Genomic DNA, 21,511 nt, shown 5'->3' with positions numbered 1-21,511 from the left:
AAGAGAGCAAGCGAATTGGCATCTTAGAATGTTTACTTTTATGATTCAGTGTATGATGTGGAGAGACATAGTATGGAGTATATTCCACTACCACTATTGTCTAGCCAAGAATGGTATAATCCTAGCTTAGACATGTCAGAAGCATGTAAGTTAAAGATAAAAACTAATTTTCATGCTACCATGAAACCATCCACAGGCTCTAGAGATGTGCATCTAAGTTGGTTTGTACCATTTGGTTTGTTTGCACATTTGTTTGGATCCTGTGAAAACTAAGATTACTTATCAATGCAAGTGCCCATCTGAGGATTGGATGACTCGGTTACTGGGTGAGTCATGGCATCTTAAGAGAACTCACCACAATGATATCGTTGAGTGTAGAATTACTGTGTCAGATGTTACCTTTAGGTAACATCTTAAGAGAACTCACCACAATGATATCGTTGAGTGTAGAATTACTGTGTCAGATGTTACCTTTAGGTAAGATTGCACTTCTATTGATTGTTGATGGTTTTTATTCATAGGTACTTCATTGCAAGACACTGATTTTTGATTGTTGATTGTTGATTGTTGAATGTTGATTGTTGATTTTATGTTTTTATGTTGGTTTTTGTTTGTTTTTATGACAAGTACTTCATTGCAAGAAAAACTTTGTACATTCGCTTCAAGTATAGAAGGTGGCAACTTCTACGAGGGGAGTGGCTCAGCTTGGACCAAGACATGTGAGATGGCACGCATTCAGCACTTATTGATGTGGTTATTCTTTAGGAGGGTCATGACCCTTTTAGCGTTAATGTAGAGAGTCATTGGCCCCTTAGTTTTTTGAGGCACGAAATCCAACTTATGTCCAATAATCCCCCTTGTAATTTCTATTTTAAGTTGGGTGATAGGAAGGTTGGGAGTAGAAGTGAACATTGCAAAACATACAACTAGTGTGTTGCTCCACACATCCTTGAGATTGTGGAGTCAATGTAATTCTTATTCTTCCAAGTGAATATAAGAAGTTGTTTCTCTAAAAGTGTTGTAAATTTAATTTTCTTCATTTTCATAAAGTAAATATAAGTTTATAGATATTTGTAAGTATATAATAAACACAAGTATAAATTTATTATAAATATTATAAATTTAAGTGTGTAAGTATAAATATGAGTATCAGTCATAGATCAAACTCATTTATACTATCTATTCTCTAGCTCTCTCTTTGTGTGCTAGCTCTCCCCACTAGCTCTCCCCACTACCCATCATGGCCACCTCCCTGCTTTCGCTGCATGGATTAGCAGCACTCTCTATGCTCACCTTGGGGACCAGATCTACCCTAGGTTTTGCAAGAGTTTAGACCTCGAGGCTATCATCTCCACCTTGCTGCATTTTGCGATGCAATGGACGACTTCACCTACTCTATCCCAAATTCCACCTTGAGTTGGATTCCTTTGGAGTTTCTCTTTAGCATGAAGAGTGGATCTAGCCACAAGAAGGCAGTGAACAAAGCTCTAGCTCATGTCGGACAAGATTTTTGCACTACCACTGTCCCAACCTCCTAATGAAGAGCACATCCCACTCGATCTCATTGAGCGGGATATTGCTTTTGCTATTTACATCTTGAACTCTAATATTCAAGAGCCAGAGGATGATGACATCTAGGATCTCCCTCTAGTGGAATACATAGACATAGAGCCAGAGGAGACCACTCTCCAGACCCTGTCGTCGTTGAGGCCGTAGAGAGCTCTCGCATGGCGCTTGCATCCATCCAGCCTTCTAAAACCCAAACTCACGACCCACCACTAGCTTCATTGAGTGCCATCACCATCAAAGGGGTAGAGTACCTCCTCATGCAGGATGTGTTGGAGCTCTTGTACTTGAGGGAGGAGGAACTATATAGTATACTTGTGCGAGATGCCAATGATGATTTCCTCGACTTTGATTACCAAAAATAAATATAAGTTTATAGATATTTGTAAGTATATAATAAACACAAGTATAAATTTATTAAAAATATTATAAATTTAGTGTGTAAGTATAAATATGAGTATCAGTTATAGATCAAACTCATTTATACTATCTATTCTCTAGCTCTCTCTTTGTGTGCTAGCTCTCCCCACTAGCTCTCCCCACTACCCATCATGGCCACCTCCCTGCTTTCGCTGCATGGATCTATGCTCACCTTGGGGACCAGATCTACCCTAGGTTTTGCAAGAGTTTAGACCTCGAGGCTGTCATCTCCACCTTGCTGCATTTTGCGATGCAATGGATGACTTCACCTACTCTATCCCAAATTCCACCTTGGGTTGGATTCCTTTAGAGTTTCTCTTTAGCATGAAGAGTGGATCTAGCCACAAGAAGGCAGTGAACAAAGCTCCTAGCTCATGTCGGACAAGATTTTTGCACTACCACTGTCCCAACCTCCTAATGAAGAGCACATCCCACTCGATCTCATTGAGCGGGATATTGCTTTTGCTATTTACATCTTGAACTCTAATATTCAAGAGCCAGAGGATGATGACATCCAGGATCTCCCTCTAGTGGAATACATAGACATAGAGCCAGAGGAGACCACTCTCTAGACCCTGTCGTTGAGGCCGCAGAGAGCTCTCGAATGGCGCTTGCATCCATCCAGCCTACTAAAACCCAAACTCACGACCCACCACTAGCTTCATTGAGTGCCATCACCATCAAAGGGGTGGAGTACCTCCTCATGCAGGATGTGTTGGAGCTCTTGTACTTGAGGGAGGTGGAACTATATAGTATACTTGTGCGAGATGCCAATGATGATTTCCTCGACTTTGATTACCAACAAGAAGCCCTACCACAGGTTGATGAGATAGGGCGATATGATGAAAGTAGTGTAGATGATATCTCTGCTATCATTGTCGTCTAGAAGCAGATTGAGGATACAGCTCCTCAATATGAGGTCACAGATGAAGAGTTCGAGCGTTTGCAGAATGAACGCTTTGGACCTTGACCATAGCATGCGACACCTGTGGTCTGACCGGACGATTGTTAACAATCCAAAAATGGGATTGATCATGGTGAAGGACAGATTAAGCAACATAATTAAGGTGGATTAAACCACACTAAAAATTCCATAACAAGAGAGAGAGAGAGAGAGAGAGATTGCACACTCAACACTAGTTCTATTCTCTTACATATCACAATGAACCATACAATGATATAGGCCCTCTAGCCTTATCCCACTTTTCAAATCATAATCCATGTGGCACTCCCTTTTCCACTCTTTTGGTCAACACTCACACACCATTCAATATTACATGTGGCATTCCTATCTCACCACAATATCTTGCACCTCTAGGATGCTTTCCCACATACACACAACACCGCGATTACATCTCTCAACACCCCCTCTTAATCGAGGTGTTCCACAACTCACCCATCATCCATCAATGTAGCATTGCACAACCACAATCGCTACCTCTTAACACTCCCCCTCAATGATACATTGGAGTGTCCATCAACCAAACATGTGTGTGCGTGTCTACCACTTAGACACCAAGTCCTTTTTGAGCCGACTCGCTCACAGCGGAACCACTGAGTCTGATTTGAATGTAGAAGTTCGGGTGGGAACCAACCCATGCGCATGCACCTCACACGTGCATCGCTCATGCACATATCACGACAACCATTTTGAGATTCTCGGTGAGCTCGGGCAAGACAACCCTCATACCAATGGGTGATTACAAAATTTTTGTTTTGAGCACGCAGGCTCGAGTACGATTTGCCTTCATATACATGGGTGAAAAGATCACAAAGCATTTTGGCCATATAGCCGGGCAGCGGACCCAATGTGTGAACAACAACCACATACCACATTCTTTTATACATGTGAACAAGGCAATAACCTTGGTGGTGTGAGTGCACCCTTTTATTTGATAAAGGCATACACCTTGGTGGTGTGAATGCACCCTTTTATTTGATAAAGGGTGTGATGAACACCATGGCTCGAGCTTCAAGGATTGAATGCTATTGTTGATATAGCAAACATTTTTTACCATACTTTGCCACGTTGACTATCTCTAGTCCATGATTGACTGATTCATTTTGTTGGTTCTTCTTTATAGCTCTTTGCTGCTTGATAATCCACTTGCTTTGATTGCTGCTCCCACATGAGCTCCAAAATCAGCATGCTTCTCCTTTGCATGCTATCCAAGGTTCTTCATTTATGCATCACCCTTATGTACTCCTTTGTGTTTCCTTCCATAAAGCACTCACCATTTGCTCATGTCTTTGTGTTCATCACACAAACAGAAACCAAAAATTTGCATTAACATAGTGCTTTCCATTGAAGCACTCTCCAACTTGCCTTCATCTTCATAGCTACTCAATGAGAAAAATCTTCTCCACTTGGGCTCCAACCAGCCCCCACAATTTCCCTTTGCTTGTACAAGCCTTTCACCTCCACACATGCTCTTTGCCAAAGTGCAAGAGCCATGGGATCCACTCATCCCATCACATAGCAACTCTTATCATTGAGCATTTTTCCATGCTCAAAACCAAAACTTTGAGGCAAAACTTCCCAAAACCAACCTTCTTGAGACACCTTTGTCTCCTTGGCAGCTTCCTTGTTGATACCGAAGACTCCATAGTCTTCATACTTGTTGAAATCTCCATTTTTAGCTTCCATGATGATGAGCAGGTTTTCCATGTGGCAAAAATCCCATTTGCAACTCTTGGGTAGCTTCTATGAAACCTCCTTGTTGCAAATCTCCTTTCAAACTTGAGAATGGCATCTCCAAATCTCTCTCAAATCCTCTCACAAATGCAAATCCAAAAGATAATATGAGTGTGCATAATTTTTTTTCACCTCGAATGTAGCCTTGGTTGCTCACTCTACACAAAACCATTAGCCTTGCTTCAACCTAGGACAGCTCCCCCAAGGCGCACATGCCCAGGAAGTCACTCAATGCCTCAAATCGATGCACGCAATAGCCAGCTAGACCTGATTATTAGCAAAGAAGTGCAATTTTGGAAAAAAACAACAAATCGATGACCACACATCAAATTGGTTCAATTCCCTTAAGCCTTATGGGTTTTTTCGCATGGGGAATTGAGCTACAGCCTCAAAATTGAATAAAAAATGTTGCCTACTACTCCTACCAAGCCTAGGCACTCCACAGAAAGCTGTTATGGTGATTAAAGCTTCATTATGATGCTAATGGTGTGTTTATGGACTTAAATCATAGTCAGACACAATTATATTCATCACATGGGGCATGGAATACGTTAGACACGTTATTTAGGACACAATCTAAAAATTCTAAAATCGATCTTTTAATCTAGTTTTAAAGCTTAAGTTGAATCTAGGAGAGTCACCTTCAATTCATCTTAACTATATGAAAAGTATTTTCACCCAACATGCATAAAAAAGACCATTATAGAGTCTACCCCTAGAGGAAGTTTGGTAACATTATTACCATGATCACAAACTTAAAGACACCAAAATTGATGGATGTGAAAGCATCCCTTCTAGATGAAGAAAGCAAAATTAATCAAAGGCAAGGCAACTTGGAAGGAGCTTTCTATAACAAAGGAGACTACAAAAAGTTTGGTAAAGCATCCTTCAAAGGTATAAGTTTGAAAAATGATTTTCCTACAAAGTCATGCAACTTTTGTGGGAAACCAGGACATGAAGAGAAGGATTGTTTCTTTAGAAACAAAGCACAAAAGGCACTTCTTGTAGGCGAAAACGACAGAAGCAGTAGAAGAGAAAGAAGGTCGACTACATTAATGTGCCATAAATATATCTTTTTAGGGGTTTGCTGAAAATTCATATCTTGTGAGAATGGGAGCAATATTTTAGCATTTCTCTAAGGTATGCCTTGATAAATGTGGCAGCCTTAGAAAATTATTAGAATGATAAAAATAATGTTAAATATAATTAACAAATCACTATAAATAGAGGTATATCTAGCATTATAATCCAAACAAGTTATGAATTTACAAAGTAGGTATCTACATACAAGAAAAAAATGATTTAGACTCACTACTATAAATCTATCCTAAATCTTACATAGCATTTAAAAGATGAGAGAGAGATTTTTCATGACAAAAAAACTATTTCATTAATAGAAAGTAGTGGAGAGTAAACAATATTACTACTTGCAAACTTTGATTACAAACTAATGGATGTTCACCCACCTAGGTACTTCGAGTGCTTGATGGCGATCTAGACAAACTCTGGACCGAAGATATCTTTCTTACACGATTGCTTGAACACAATGAACTTGATGATGAACTAAGGCTACCAAACTAGTCTTTACATAGTCCACATCAACCAATCCATGACTTGGTTCAAAATGACCAGGCGATCATATCATCTCACTAGGACCATATTAAACTATAGCAATGTTCCAATGAAAATTTGTGTAGCATGTGACCACCCAAGATCGTTTCAACCCTCATATGAGCCCTGCAACCCGAGTCCTTATCCAGCACTCACTAATGTGGTCACATAGTCCGCACAAGTATGCATCCTACTTGGCAAAGTGCCAAGTCTACATAAGCCATCTCTCGTTATATTTGGCCACCAACTAATGTGCAAACTAGGAACTATTGGGGGCCTGGACGCTCTACACAACAGCTTCTCCTAGGCCTTATAAAATAGAGCAAATCCTTCACCCACATTAACAACATGAGGGTGGAGCATTGAGTAAATTACTCTTGAGTCTAAAGGTAAGGGATACCTTGGCTAAAATCCATACATAAGCATGACGGGATTATAGTCTCTAAATGTGCGCTTAGTTGAATTATTACCCTCGTAAATAATTCCTTCTTTCTCCTACGGAAGAGACGAGGAAGATTGACAATTCATTAGCCCTTATGCAAGCACCATTCAACCTTCTACCATAGGATCTCTCTCTCTCTCTCTCTCTCTCTCTCTCTCTCTCATCTATTTCTTACTATGCAATTCAAAAATTTACATGGAATAGTGTGCATGCACATGTGTGTATAGGCATGCATGGAGTAGTGTGCATGCACATGCCTATGGTCATGTGTGCATACCCTCCTCATGTAGGTATACATAGTTGCAAGATTGATAATTAACACCCTATTGCAAGTCATATGCATTAAATGATGCACCTCCTATTGATAATTAACACCCTATTACAAATAAAATGCACTAAATGCGTATAAAATATAGATATGCTTATAAAATTAAAAGTTCAGAATATCTCTAGTACATTTGGACTATGTCACACTTTTTTGTGTGATTCTAGCGGAATAACATACCATCACTTTCCACTATGGCAGTAGATAGATTCAAACCATGTACTTCCCTTTCGAGAGGCAAGGCTACCGCGGTGAGACAAAGCCCGCTAGGATTCGAGCTTTCTTGCAATAACCACATCCATCACAATTCAATCAGGATAAATAATGGAGAACATCATTGTGGTCATGTTATGAATGACCATCTCCTTGCCGATAATCCTACATTTTTAAAATAGCTTGACCTCACACATTGTACGCTTAGCTACAATACTTTGATCTTCTTGTCTCATTGTTTTACAAAAGGACAAGAGGGCGAGTGTAGGATCAAAGTATAAAAAATTAAAGAGAATCGTTTAGGATAAGTAAATAAACTTAGTCACCTTAGAACACAAAACCTAGGATAAATAAATAAAATTAGTCACCTTAGAATCCAAAACCTTCTCAAAAAGTCTAGCGCAGAGGTCCTTCAGTACGCAAGTTAAAGCACTTTGCTAAGCCAAGGTTAGATGCATTAAACAGAGATTATGCATACTTAAAAATCACTTAGACTGGACCCAAATCATACTACGCTTCATTGATACAATCTTCAAACTTAAATCATAATAAGTTGTGATTAATGGGCAGGATTTACAAACTTAAGCACTTAATAGGTTCATCTATCATACGAAATGTGCAGATATTATGCAAATTCGATAGTGACTTGTGATGCAGAATCGAGCCAAAGGAGAACCTGCTATGTACAAAATAGGGGGGGGGGGGGGGGGGGGGGGGGGGGGGGGGTGAGCTTCCTAATTAAAAGATTAACCTTAGCAGTGAAGATTAACCTTATATATCAATAGAATAGACAACCAGCTGATATAAGAGCCACTGGAAAAACTCACACACGAGTGCTAGTCTTAAACGAATCCAGGAACTCTATTGCCTCGTGCGGAGAGCTTTCTGAGCAAGTCTCTGCACTGTTGTTGGTAAGCCTGGTCTTCACCCTCCTGGGCAGGGCCCTGTAGGAAGTTCTGGACTGCAGCCTCAGGCTTAGCTGCAGCAATAGATGAAGAAGACGAAGCATCATATGCAGCATGATGATCAGCTACTGCTGGTTTCGTGCTGCTTCTCTTGCGCGTACGGAGCTGCGGGCGCATCTTGAAGCCCCAGATTCCTGCAAGCTTTGCATGATCGCCGTTGGGAGGAGCCGTCTCGTGGCGTCTGCCATGGTTATGATTAAGATAATCACGATGATTAATGCGGCTGTGAGGCTCTAGGGTTTCGTCGTCACCAACAGCTTGGCCAAGCATTTTGTTATACTTTCGGCGTCTGAAGAGCTGCGCTACGTTGAGCAAGTGCAGGCCCATGGCAGCTGTAGTGCAGAGTCCAGGCCTGTGAGAGAGAGAGAGAGAGAGAGAGAGATCACTCTGACAGCAACACCATGTGAAATGAAGAAGATCAAAGCATGGCGCCTGCCCCCTCGACGACTTTGCGCGTCTGCCACCCACCCATATTAAGGAGGTGTGTGTGTGTTGTTGACCCGTTCAAATCGCGTGATCTCAAATTCGATAATTGTGCCGACTGCCGACTATTTATATTCTTTATTATCCAACACAATTTTCCAACCTTACGTTTTATTTTGTTTAATTGTTTGAACTAAAAACAAAATGTCTTCAATCAGTTTCTCGGAGTTAACAATATACATTCTATAGTTCTTTTTTAAAAGGAATTGAAAATGTCCATGTCCATTGTATTCTTTGCATTTTGCAAGTTAAATACAGCTGAATATCTTGAATTGACAAAATATATCTCTCATGTAAAAATGAGAATGTTGCATGTCCATTGTATATAGTTTTGCCAATTTTGATCATAAGTTTATTTTAAATTTATTATCAAAAACTCTCAAAATTTAACAAGTTTTTTGCACATCTTTAATGACAAAATGTCCTAGGCGTTGACAAGGTATTCTAGCTATAAGAACGGTGCATGACACATGTCCATCATCCATGTCCATTGTATATAGTTTAAGTTTTGCATTGTGCATTGTGCATTGTGCAAGTTTAAATAAAACTAAATGTCTTAAATTTAGTGTCTAAGAATTAACAAACTATATCTTATAGCCTATAGGTAAAAATGAGAATGTTACATGTCCATTTGTATATAGTTTTCAAGTTTCTATGAACACTCACTTCAAGGGCTTGAAACTTCTATTCAATACCATATAATAATCCATGCTTGTTTTAATTATAATTCATGGTTTCCAAAAACTTTTCATGAATCATTTTTCATATTGAATCATCTCACCAAAACTCTCTCTATGTGCGTGTGTGTGTGTGTGTGTGTGTACGCGCGCGCGCGCACGCACACACACAATAGATAGAATTTTAATTATAATAGTTGTGTTAAAAAAATATCTCAAAAAGTGTGTATTTATTTACAATATATCTCCAAAATTATAACCTAGCCCTAAATTTTTGAAACGATAAACTATGAACTATTGTCCTATGAGCAAAAGATTGAGATAAAACCTCATGTCAAAAATAAATTTATATATCTTAAGCCCTTTGGCTTATTAACTGAGATTTAATTGTCCACATATAAATCCTCTCAATGAGAATAGGTTATTGCAAGTTTGGCCTCCACACGATGTGGGTATTTTTGCAATCTAACATAAAGATCAATCATGATGCTAACATCATTCCATTCATTGTCATGGTGGTTCATGCCATGTTTAAAAAAACCTTGAATTGGGAGAAGAAGTAAACTTCATGATTATTTTATTTTGTTGGCGATATTATCTTAGTCCCCATAGGTAAGGGTGGCCATAATCGAGATTCGTCAAGGAAGAGTTTCACAAAGCTACCACGTGGCAAGAATTTGGAGGTTCGGAGGAAGAAAAGGAGGTTTGAGGACGTTTGGGTAGACCTTGATTTTAGAAGCCTCAAAAGACGTGCGAAGCATGGGTTCCCAACTAGTTCTACTAAAGCAAGGAGATAGTTGGTTATGAAGCATCTAGACACAATTCAAGTATGTGGAGAGTAAATTTTATGTAGGGATCGCATCTAAGTCTTTTGGCTTGGGATCATAACATCTTTAAGACATGGAAAAAGGTAGAATGCATAAGTCAAAAGGCTTATAAAAAAGTAGATGATTCAAGTGTATTTCTTTCTACCAAGGTTAAAACATAGTGATATCTCAATCCAAGACTTGGTAGAATCAATGAGGTATTAGCCAAGTGTGCATTGCAAGGAATAAAAGGATGTGTCATTATGAAGGAACTTAGGTTGGATAAGATGGTAATCGAGCTAAACGTGTAAGTGTTTTAAATTCATTGCTTTCTCCTTGATTTATTTATAATGTTAAAATCTAGAACTTTTTCATTGTATATATTGCTTGGTTTTGATCTTTAATATCACTTAAGTATTGTTTATTTACTCCTAAATTATATACATTGTATCCAATTTATGCTAAATCTTTACATTCTATGGAGACATCATGTTTTCTATATTATACTTAAGCTTTGTATGATTAAGTGAAAATTTGTTGATAATGTAGATACATTTGATGTATTCATCTTCTATTTATGTACAAGTGTACAAGGCATCCACTTTAGGTGTCATTTTGTATCTTTTTTACGTATATTTAACTATTACATTGGATTATGTGCTTAAGTCTACACATAAAAGAGTCATATAGTATTCAAAAACCTACAATAGTTGATGTACTATATATATTTAAATACTACCATGGATTATGTGCTTAAAAGTCTACACATATTAGAGTTGTGTTGTATTCGTAAACCTACAATAGTCGATGTATATGTTGAAAAGATTCTAAAGAAATTTTGCACAAATTTCTTTACAACGGTAAAACGATACTCTCCTTGCTTGCTCCTACCCTCAAGTCACAGAGCCACCTTAGGAAAGGTTGCCAAATATTGCATGGGAAGCCACTTGCAAAGGTATCAAACTTTGGGTGCATGGAGGAAAACAAATGTGGGTGCACTATTAATCCCCTCCAAGGATGTGCTAGATGGGATGTCCCACACAGTTAAATATCCCTCCAATGACTCAGGATGTGCTAGATGGGATGTCCCACACACACTTATTAATCCCTCCAATGATTCAAGATGTGCTAGATGGGATGTCCCACACACACTTATTGATCCCTCCAATGACTCAAGGATGTGCTAGACAAGATGTCCCACACACACTTATTGATCCCTCCAATGACTCCTAAGCGCTTGGAGTGTTTGAGTATATGGGAAGGTAGTACTTCAAAGCCCCTCCCACAAACTCTCCTCTTTTGCATTCACAAAATCCCCTCACACCAACTCTTGCTTTGCAAATTGAGGTAAAAAAGAGGTCACGCGTCTTATAGAGCATCACACTATTTCATAGAGCTATCCACAATTATTGCCATCCAAGTATTGGGATGGCATGGACATTTAAGTTAAGAGTGGACATGCAAGGTATGCCACATGTGGCAAGAAAACCGGTAGCATACTTATTTAGAGCCTTATCACATCTTTGGTGGAACCCAATTTTTAGGGAAAAAGCCCATAAAATCTCTAAAATCAAGAGTGGTCTCCCTCCACCGCCCTTGCTCATAGAAACATTAGAGAACAAGCAAAACCTTGACAGAGGAAATCGCTATCAAAGTCAACAAAGATTCAAACAACATTGGACGAATTTTTCTCAATCTGTGCCTTGATCATATCATGCATGCACCTCCTTGCAGTTTGTTCACTAAGACACCCATAATTGAGGACTGCAACAGTCCCACTTCCATAGCAAGACTATTAAAGGAATGTAAAAGCTGTTGGCATAATTTTTACCAAATAGATGAATTTCCCATGTGTCAGATAAAAAGACTAAGTTTCACATATATGTTACTGTGGCAATACATAAAGCAAGCAAAGTATGGCATATAACAAGCGAAAGCTCCTGTTTTTTAGCTCATGTGCAAGACAGGTATGCTCTGGAAAAGAGCCAGCAATAACATGACAAGGCTGACATAAGAGTCATAAAACACCTATAACAGATGTGTCAAGACACCTTAGAGGAGTGAGCAAAAATTTATCCTTCAATCTTACAGGTATGAGGGTATGACAAAACTAGCACCATAAGTCTAGGAAGTCCATTTCTGATAAGCTGCTGGAATTTGCATGAGCATACATATTTAGGGTGGGTACGTTTCGATGAAACAAAAATTTAAATATTTAGCTCCTCTGACATTCATTAGAGTATAGCCACGTCTAAAAAGTCTCCTGTCTGCAAGAAGAACCAAACTCTTTAGAAGCTAAACCATCAGAGCTTAAACAAGCTAAGATATTCTGGAAAATAAGGGCAAGAATCATCATTTTATCCGGCCTCCATGTACCTGAAAGCTAAGCTCAAAAAGTGTGCGATGGTCATCACCCCCTCGCCTCACTCCATTGGCGTGTGTTATACCCACCTGAAAGGAATTTTAAAAATAACTCAGGCCTATCAACAAAAGCATGTGCTCTGTTAGAGCCTTGGACAAGGAAACACATCGACTTACATTGCGAACAACATTGCGACCTCGACGATCAGGATACACAAATGCAAAAGATAGCCTCGCATCTCTCCTCCTTGCTTCTGGTGCCACTTCCTTCACCTAAATGAAGCTCAAAAACCATAATAAGAGCAAATAATCTACCAAGCAACAAAACACCAATTACAACTCACAAGAGTTTATTTGTTGACTTAAATTCACCAGATCAGTTAATTCTCTCAGAGTTGCATCCATCCAAGTGTAAATTTGCACTTCCTCTTTAGGCACCTTGCCTCTGTTAGCATAATCATCCATTGTATGATGCTCTCCAGTCTACAGTAGGCGGCCATGAGGTAACCCCTTAGCAAAACCAATCACGTACCATTGCACCCTTTTTTTTTAAAGACATTGTAACTTACCTTGGTAAAAACACGTATGAGTAACGGACACGTCTGCAAGAAATAAAACAAATCAACAAAGACGATGCCTGTCAGAACTCGAATTTCGACCAAAGCTTCCAGCTCAAAGCATTTTTCCAAGAGTTCAGTTTCATACACCAGAAATCAATTTAATTTATTTCATGAAGCTTTCTCAACTACTCTACAAAAGGTTGCTCTAGGTTGACTCTTAATCAAGGTTTCCATGAATCATGATCACTTAATCAGTTTGGACTAGAAAATGTTCATTTGGGTTCTACTTTTTTCAATGCAAGAATAAGCTTCTCAAAGATGCTCATATTCTGAGGTTCTCTTCCAAGGTGAAACCTTTTCCTTCCCCTTCAAGCTTATCCATGATTGGGTCAAGTACCTTCGCATAATCCTTGATGAATATGCGTTCCATTTTTTCAGTTTCGGCCCGCTTGGGTCAGCACATTCTCTTGCAGGAGTATCTCTAGATGGTACCCCAGCGGCACCTGCTCTGATTAACTGGCACAGGCTCTGGGATAGTTTTCCCCCTCTGAAGGTTTCTCTCTTCCCTATGCCGCTGGCACATCGCAGCCTCACTTATGGCACTATCACAGGACATCCATCACAGAGCAGACGCTGAAGCAACCCTGGGAAGACTTAGCAACATTGCCTTTTGGACTGCCCACAGGCCCAACAGTTTTAGTGGAGGATTATCACGCTCTTCACCCCCGAGCCCACCACCCTCTGTTTCGTCACTGGGGCATTAGCTACTTGGGCTATGCGACTCTACTATACGAGGAGGATGGCACTGGCCTCACCTTGCAGCTCACCCACTTTCGGATCTCAAGCCATTCCAGTCTTGTCACTCCCGGTAACCCAATGGACCCCTGGGTCTAGAGTTTTATCTTCCTCTTCCCCTTATCCAACAGGGCAGCAGTCGATGCATGCACATGACCATGGCGAGAAACATGCGGCACGGAGGTACAATAAATAAGCAAATACAAATTCACAGCAAGTTCAGTAGAGTACAGCAGGTACTCAGCAGTGCAGTCACATACTACAGGTGCTGGTCGTGTTCAGCAGGTAAACAGCAATGCAGTCAGGTGCTGGTCGTGTTCAGCAGGTACACAGCAATGCAGCAGGTGCCGTAGGTACTGGTCATGTACAATACAGCAGTAGACAGCAGCCAGGTACAGTATGAGTACAGCAGACGATCCAGGAACAGGTACAGCAGCACACAGTAGCTGGTTTGCATACAGGTACAGCAACATGCAGTAGGTACAGGATGTACTGCAAGTATGGAAAGCACGGCATCCGTGGAAACAGGAACAGCAGTGTACAGTAGTAGCGTGTACGGCAATATCGAGCAATCGGGTACTGCAGTTCAGTACTGCAGCTTGTGGGGCGGCTTCTGTGAATGACGATGTTCAAAAAAAAAATCTAGTCAGAGAGAAGCGTCGTTTTTGATCAGTCGTGGGAAAGGTTGGTGGAGAGGAGGTGAAGTGGGGTCAAATCCTCTTAGGCCAAGTGGCATAGCCCACCTAGATTAATGGAGGGAACCTCTATTAAGTGCCCACACATCAAGGGGGGTGCCCAAAATTTGGGGTACCCACACATGGCTCTTGAGCCACGGGCACAACCCAGTGGGCGGTGCAGACTTTAATGAAGTCTAAAACTTTGCCCAATATTTAAAGAATTAAACAAGATACTTACCACCTGTTCACATGCCACAAAGCATTCGCACAGTTCACAAATGGGCATCCCCTTCCCTTGAACTGGACACACAAAATCAAGTCACGTCAAGCAAGCAAAGATGCGTGCGCATGCAGTATGCAATGGATATCTCGTTTCTAAAACCTATAAATAGCAAGTCTTCCTGACCACGGAACTGGCTCAATGGGAATCCTAAAACTGGGATCCCTAACAGTGGGTTCCACATCTTGGCCCCTAGCATCCCATAGGTGACACGAGTGCTGGCCTCAATACGGGCAACACGAAGCTCCCTGGCCTCCCGTACCTTGGCACGAAATAGGGGAGAGCCACTTGGGTCGCCAAATGGTGACATTCCACCTCTCCCATCATCGTTGCTACTGTACGACCATTTTTATCAACTCCCACCTTGAATGTTTGCAACAGTACGACCATCTCCATGCTGAACTACCAGCTGTTGTACCCACCTGTTTTGAGACATTTGAGGATGCCCTGGGTTGGAAGGGCTCCCCCATGTGCTAGAGAAACGTGTGGAAGCTGTCCAAGCTGATGGGAGAACTCATGTGAAGATTATGAAGACTTTTAAGACCTCTGAAGAACCTTGAAGCTCATTGTTGGAAGATCTTGGAGACCTACAAATCATTGATAGGGGCACCATAAGGATTATACCGGTCGTAGACACATGTCACATAAGGGCTCTGTAAATACTTGTTTACAATCGTCATATAATCATATTTTAGGTTGCCATAGTATTCTTTTACATCATTCGAGTTGTGACACACCTCGAGTATGCACGGCAAAGCCAGACATCAGATAGCAGCCGACAGGCAAGGCCAAACAGTGCAGGTGACACGTCGCAATGATGACATGGCAATGGTGATGTGGCAATCAGGTACAATTGGCTGACAGCATTACTAGTGGTTGACTAGGAGCATTGGTGCCTATATATACATGGGTGGCCAAATCATCAATGTCATCTACTTTCCTTAGTGTTGGACTTCACAAAGTCGTTCCTCTATAGGCGAAGTGCTAGCCACGAGTGTACAGTAGGTCATAGGGCTGTGATTTGACATCTTCATTCTCAGCCACATCTTGTACTTGAATTTCACTTGTGCTGCTTATTTCTTATACATAATACAGAGCAGTAGTTTAGGACTCTTGTGTGTGTTGTATGTATAATTTCGTAGCAATCTTCTTTCTATCTCTGAAAAACCCTTGCACATAGGCGCAAGTGTTCTACAATTGGTATCAGAGCCTACGCAACCTCCAAATTTTTCCTCCTTTGTGCGTTGACTGCTTGAATAGGGTAGCGCACCTATATTCCAAGAGTGCACAAGTTCAGGTTTGGGAAAAGTAAATATTTGGGTTATGTTCATTGCACCTGGGTTAATTGGGGTATACCATGCTTCCTTGCTCCTCCCAAACCAAGCCCTCACCTCATCGTATAGGACTGAACTAAAATCCCTCACCCGATCCTTTATTGCAATTCCACCGATTGGTGTGCAATATTTGGTTAAACACAATGCTAATCAATACAATACACTAAGATCAACAAGAACAATGTTAAAAAATACACTAAGATTTGATGGACAACAAGATACACTTAAATACACTCAGATTTGATGGACAACAAGAACAATACAAAATGTAATTTGTTGAATTGACAAGAGACACACAATGAGCTAGAACGGCCAACCCCTCCCTCAATGTATATTGATCTTGGGAGAATCAAGTACATGGCATCACGGGCATTTCTGACCAAATTTCCATATGAAGAAAACAGTATTGCAAACAATATCGTTGTCGATGAAGATCTCCAAGGAGCTGCCTTCTCACACTACCCACTCAAGTGTCCATGTTCCCTTCCATCTCCTCTCTATTGTTCCACCCAAACATTGTAGAAACAATCTTCAAGAGAGCACGTAGGACAAGAGAACACTACACAAAATATGTGAGTACAGAGTCCTGTCCTTCCCTCTTGCTACTTGTTGCCATAATTGGTCATGTGACCTCACCAATTGCGAGTAGAGTTGACAACAACGGAAGTCTTTGCGATGAAAACGTTTGGAAGGCTAAAAGTTTCAATTCGTCACAATCCTATGCGACAAAAGTCTTCAAGAAGGTGCAGAGAACCTTGGGAAAGCTTCCTCTATGGTTCTGGCTGAAATTAGAGTTTTCAACCAAAAGACCAAAAATTACAGCAAGCAAATGGACTATTTTGCTGAATTTGAGCCATTGGGAGTGTGTAGGAGGAAGAATATGACCCGGAAAAAATCTTGGATGCTTGGGAAAGAGTCTAGCAAGCTTGGATATGGAGTTGGGAGAGAAGAAGTGCAAAAAATGTAGCCACCCTAGCGGTGAGACCAACCGCCTCCTTGCTTGAAGAAGATGAAACACCGGTGTCCATAATCTCCAAGTGCACAAAAGCTGGAGTCTTCACGGTTACTACTGAGGAATCTATACCTTGCTCGGTGCTCCGCTTAGGACACTTTCTCCAATGACGACCTTTCTCGCCACAATTGTTACAGATTCTCTTTGCCTTCAAGGCGTCACGATCCAAGTCGAGCTCCTGCTCGGAAGACTTCCCTTTGTCCTTACTGCGGCCTTGTGACCCCTAGCCAATCAAGGCCTCAGAACCTCCGTCCTTTGGAAGGTTCATAAAATGCTCTTCCTAGTCCAAGACCATAGGCACAAGCTCCTCCCATGTGATGGTACTGAGCCTGCCACCACTGGTGATCAAAGAGGAGTAGAACGCTGAGTATTGAGAGATCAGATGAGGCAGCAAAGTGATGGCCATGTCCTCTGAAGATATCTCCTTCCCAACCTGAAGAACCTCCTGCTGAAGAGCTTGCAACTTGTTGATGTGCTCCCGCATTGTCGAAGACTTTGCAGGATCCATCACCCGCATCTGCACTTCCAAGGAGATCCGCTTCATGGGTGATACCCTGTTATATAGAGAAGCCAAATGCTGCCAAATCCCTCTGGCTAGCATCATATGTTTTATATGATTAATCACATGTGGTGTGCAATAGGCCATTGATACGATCCCATAACTGTGCCTGAGCCTCCCATTCTTTTCGAGTAGAGGGTAAAAGCTCCCCGTCCTCCAACTCTGACCATGGAACACCAACAATAATGAAATCAACCAAGTCATAAGACTCCAATACATATAACCTTCCAGATGCCATGTCTTGTCCAACTGTCGATCCACTGGGAACGTGGAGAGAGTAGGGATCTTCATGTGTTTCTCAACCATCTCAAGCAAGTCTGCCATCTCGAGGGGGTTACTTTGGTCTTGTGAAGGGAGGAGGGTGGGTGGAAAAAAAATGAAGAGGAGGCTACAACTAATATGCAAGGTGGCTGTCCAATGGTGATGGCCGCCTTCTACCCAATCTCCAAGTCTCGAACAGCCCAAGAGATCTCCAATCAGCACCAAAAAAAAAACCAGCAGTCCCGCAAGCTCTTCAAATCTCCCGCAAGCTCCAAGGTCTTCAAGAAACAGTCTCGCAAGCTCTCCAAAGTCTCCAAGCTTCAAGCCACCTGGGGCTCTGATACCATGTCGGAATACGCAGCGGATATACAACTGAGAGCACGGGCAGTAAGACTCCACGTCGAAGATGAGCAAACGCAAGAGAGAACCACCAGCTTGAAAACGCAAAACTGAGTGTGGAAGAGCAAACCAAGGTGGTTCCAAACGTAGTGAACGATATGTTTAGTACGTTTAAAACATGCTGAAAAGATTCCAAACGTAGTGAGCATTGCCCCCGATATATATATATATATACAAAATTTATAGTTTACTTATAAAATTTTGAAATATGAAGTTTGAAGATTCATCAATGAACATTAAAGCACTTAATAATACTATACAACCTTTAGTTTCAATTTTGCGGAAGGGAGAGAGAGAGAGAGAGAGAGAGAGAGAGAGACTTGAGCGCCGCATAGAGATGCCCGCAAGAGAAGACTTGAGCGCCGCACAGAGGCTACCACACGCACGTAAGGAAAAGCGGAAAAAAAAATGACGTTGACTTGCATCCGTTTTTTTAACCTATAAAATCAAAAGTGCACGTTCACTATGTTTCCAAACATTTGGAACGTTTGGTTTACATCCAAACGTAGTTTGGATGCAGCTATGGAGCAAACGCAGAAGAGAGAGAGAGAGAGAAGCTATATAAACTCTGCTACATACAATAGATCCGGTACAACTACATGAAGTGGGGATAGGAGTGGTATTTATACCACCCCCCCATGCTGGTCGGCCAGCAAAAAGGCAGCCGACTAGCTGTTGGACAAGCTCACAACTGCATACAAGCAGTCGGCCAACAGGGGGACAGTCGGCCAAGTACAAGGCTCAAGTCGGCCAGTACAGCTCCAGGTAGCCAGCAAATAACAGCCCCACAACCATGAAAAAAACAGGGAAAAAATACGAAAAGTAGGGAAAAATGGAGAAACACCTAAATGGGTGGGCACACCCACAACAGAAGCCCTAATGTGTAGTGTACAGACAGGAGATGACTGCTAACAGAAGGATCCTTATGCTACCAAAGAGGATTTCAAAGATGTTTTGAAACAGATTACTGAATAGAAATTTGGTGACTTTGTATGTCATCAAGTAGGATTTTCGTATAATGCAAACCAAGGTTATGTGTGACAAGGAATTGAGACCAAAGTAATTGAAGAGTATCATGCTCCTTCCTACATGGGACATACAGACACCTTGACTACACTTCAAGCTTTGGAGAGCTACTTCTATTGACCTACTATGAGAAAGGACATTGAACTTTATGTTCGAGAATGTTTTGTCAGAAGGTCAAAGTTTGATTGACAAAAGCTAGCAAGATTATTGCACCCATTGAATGTTCTATGGGAGAGTATTGTTATGGATTTTATCTTTGGATTACCAAAGTCAAGGAATGATGATATATGGACCTCTTCAGGAAACCAAGAAGATCAAATGTGTATGTTATCGACCTTTCAAATCACTGGAGGAAACCATGTACAGGGTTACCCCCAAAGGAGCCTGTATTGAAGGATCCATCTGGGACACGGATCCGGGGGGGCGGGCCGAGGTGCGTGAGGGCACAGCACGGCGGGGGCCGGGGGGCATGAGGGCACAGCACAAGGGGGCGTGAGGCCACAGCTCCGGGGGGCGGGCCGGGGCATGTGAGGACACGGCACCATTGTGCTTCATTCTGTGAGAAAGAGAGGGAAGTTGTGGTCAAAAAGTTTCTCTTGGAAATGGATGCAAAATGGATGCCAAAGAAGTACTTCCAAGGACTATCCAGATATACTTCGAGTTTATGAAGAAGTGGTTGGTTCATATGTATTTGAAGTACAGGTATATCAACGTCTTGCGATCGAGAGAGATTCAAGAGGGAGGAATTGTAACTCTTCTTCATTGTATATATATTGGACTGGAATTGATCATTATTATGCTTATATAATGATTATTTGGACATGCTCTAGTTTGGGTGGCAATGATGCCCGATAGCCCAAGGAGCGAGATTTGTATGTATATGGGAGGCAACAATGTCAGAAGACCCATTGGACGACAACGATGCCAAAACGAGATTTGTATATGGGAGGCAACGATGCCAAATGACCCATTGGACGGCAACGATGCCAAAATGAGATTTGTATATGGAAGGCAACGATGCCAAATGTCCCATTGGACGGCAACAATGCCAAAACGAGATTTGTATATGGGAGGCAACGATGCCAGATGACCCATTGGACGACAACAATAACAGATATATTGGACTTCGCAGTCAGGCGGTCATTGCGACTAGATGGCCCAAATGATTGTATCGGATTTCGCAATCAAGCGATCGTTGCGACCAGATGGCCTAGATGACTGTATTGGATTTCGCACTCGGGCGATCGTTGCGACCAAATGGTCTAGATGAATATATTGGATTTCGCAGTTGGGCGGTCATTGCGACCAAATGGCCCAAATGATTGTATTGGACTTCACAATCGGGCGGTCATTGCGACCAGATAACCTAGATGACTGTATTAGATTTATAGTCAGGTGGTCAATGAGACCAAATGGCCGAGATGACTATGCAAGAATTCTCGGGTGGTCCTGATGACCAGATGGCCTAGAGCGAGAGTCTAAGCGGTTTCCCTCGAGAACCAGATGGCTCGGCACAGTTTCAATGAAACCAAACGTGACAATCCATGAATAGGAGAATCATTACTTGTGCACTGCATCCTGATGTATGTTTGAATTTCTTTGACTTTGTGTGTTTTTGATGTGTGGACAACGCTTGGATTAACGGCATGTGAGTCCACTAGTCTCTAGAATACCCAGCCAGTACCTGGAGTATCCAATAGACACGAATGATGCATACTTGTTTGTTGACTAGCTTCTGTCTAGTTTTTGCAGAGAGTAAGTATGCATTTTTTTCATCTAACACATGTGACACGCCATGAAGAAGTACCATCAAGAATAAAGCTATTGGTCAAAGAAAATACATTGAGATGTTACCGGATGAGCAGATGACACCACATGTATGGGGAAAGACCAGATGCACAAGCTCACCCGATGGGGCTAGTATCTTGAAACATATGGATGTATTGTGTACATGATGTACTTGGAACACATGGATATACATGGGACATATGGATGTGCCTGCAACACTTGCAGTCCGCAGTTGACGACAATTGCATCATAAGAG

General features: G+C 41.5%; 1 protein-coding gene across 1 annotated transcript in view; it reads right to left on the bottom strand.

Moving 5' to 3' along the window:
- Nucleotides 1-12,057: 12,057 nt before the first annotated feature.
- LOC147639857 (histone deacetylase complex subunit SAP18-like) overlaps nt 12,058-21,511 on the bottom strand; it is a 93,061-nt gene continuing 83,607 nt past the window's right edge. Inside the window, exons 2-6 of the mRNA XM_086774725.1 lie at nt 13,134-13,166; nt 12,937-13,047; nt 12,742-12,837; nt 12,580-12,654; nt 12,058-12,470 (exon numbers count right to left, since the gene is read on the bottom strand). Of these exons, the coding sequence (XP_086630851.1) occupies nt 12,438-12,470; nt 12,580-12,654; nt 12,742-12,837; nt 12,937-13,047; nt 13,134-13,166 (348 nt within the window). The 3' untranslated portion in view covers nt 12,058-12,437. The remainder of the gene's footprint in view (nt 12,471-12,579; nt 12,655-12,741; nt 12,838-12,936; nt 13,048-13,133; nt 13,167-21,511) is intronic.

The sequence above is a fragment of the Cibotium barometz genome, chromosome 3, assembly GCF_041138505.1.
Source record: "Cibotium barometz isolate CiBa-2024 chromosome 3, ASM4113850v1, whole genome shotgun sequence".
NCBI classification, from domain to species: Eukaryota; Viridiplantae; Streptophyta; class Polypodiopsida; order Cyatheales; family Cibotiaceae; genus Cibotium; species Cibotium barometz.
The sequence above is the reverse complement of the archived record's forward strand: the minus strand, read 5'-3'. Positions and strand labels throughout refer to the sequence as shown.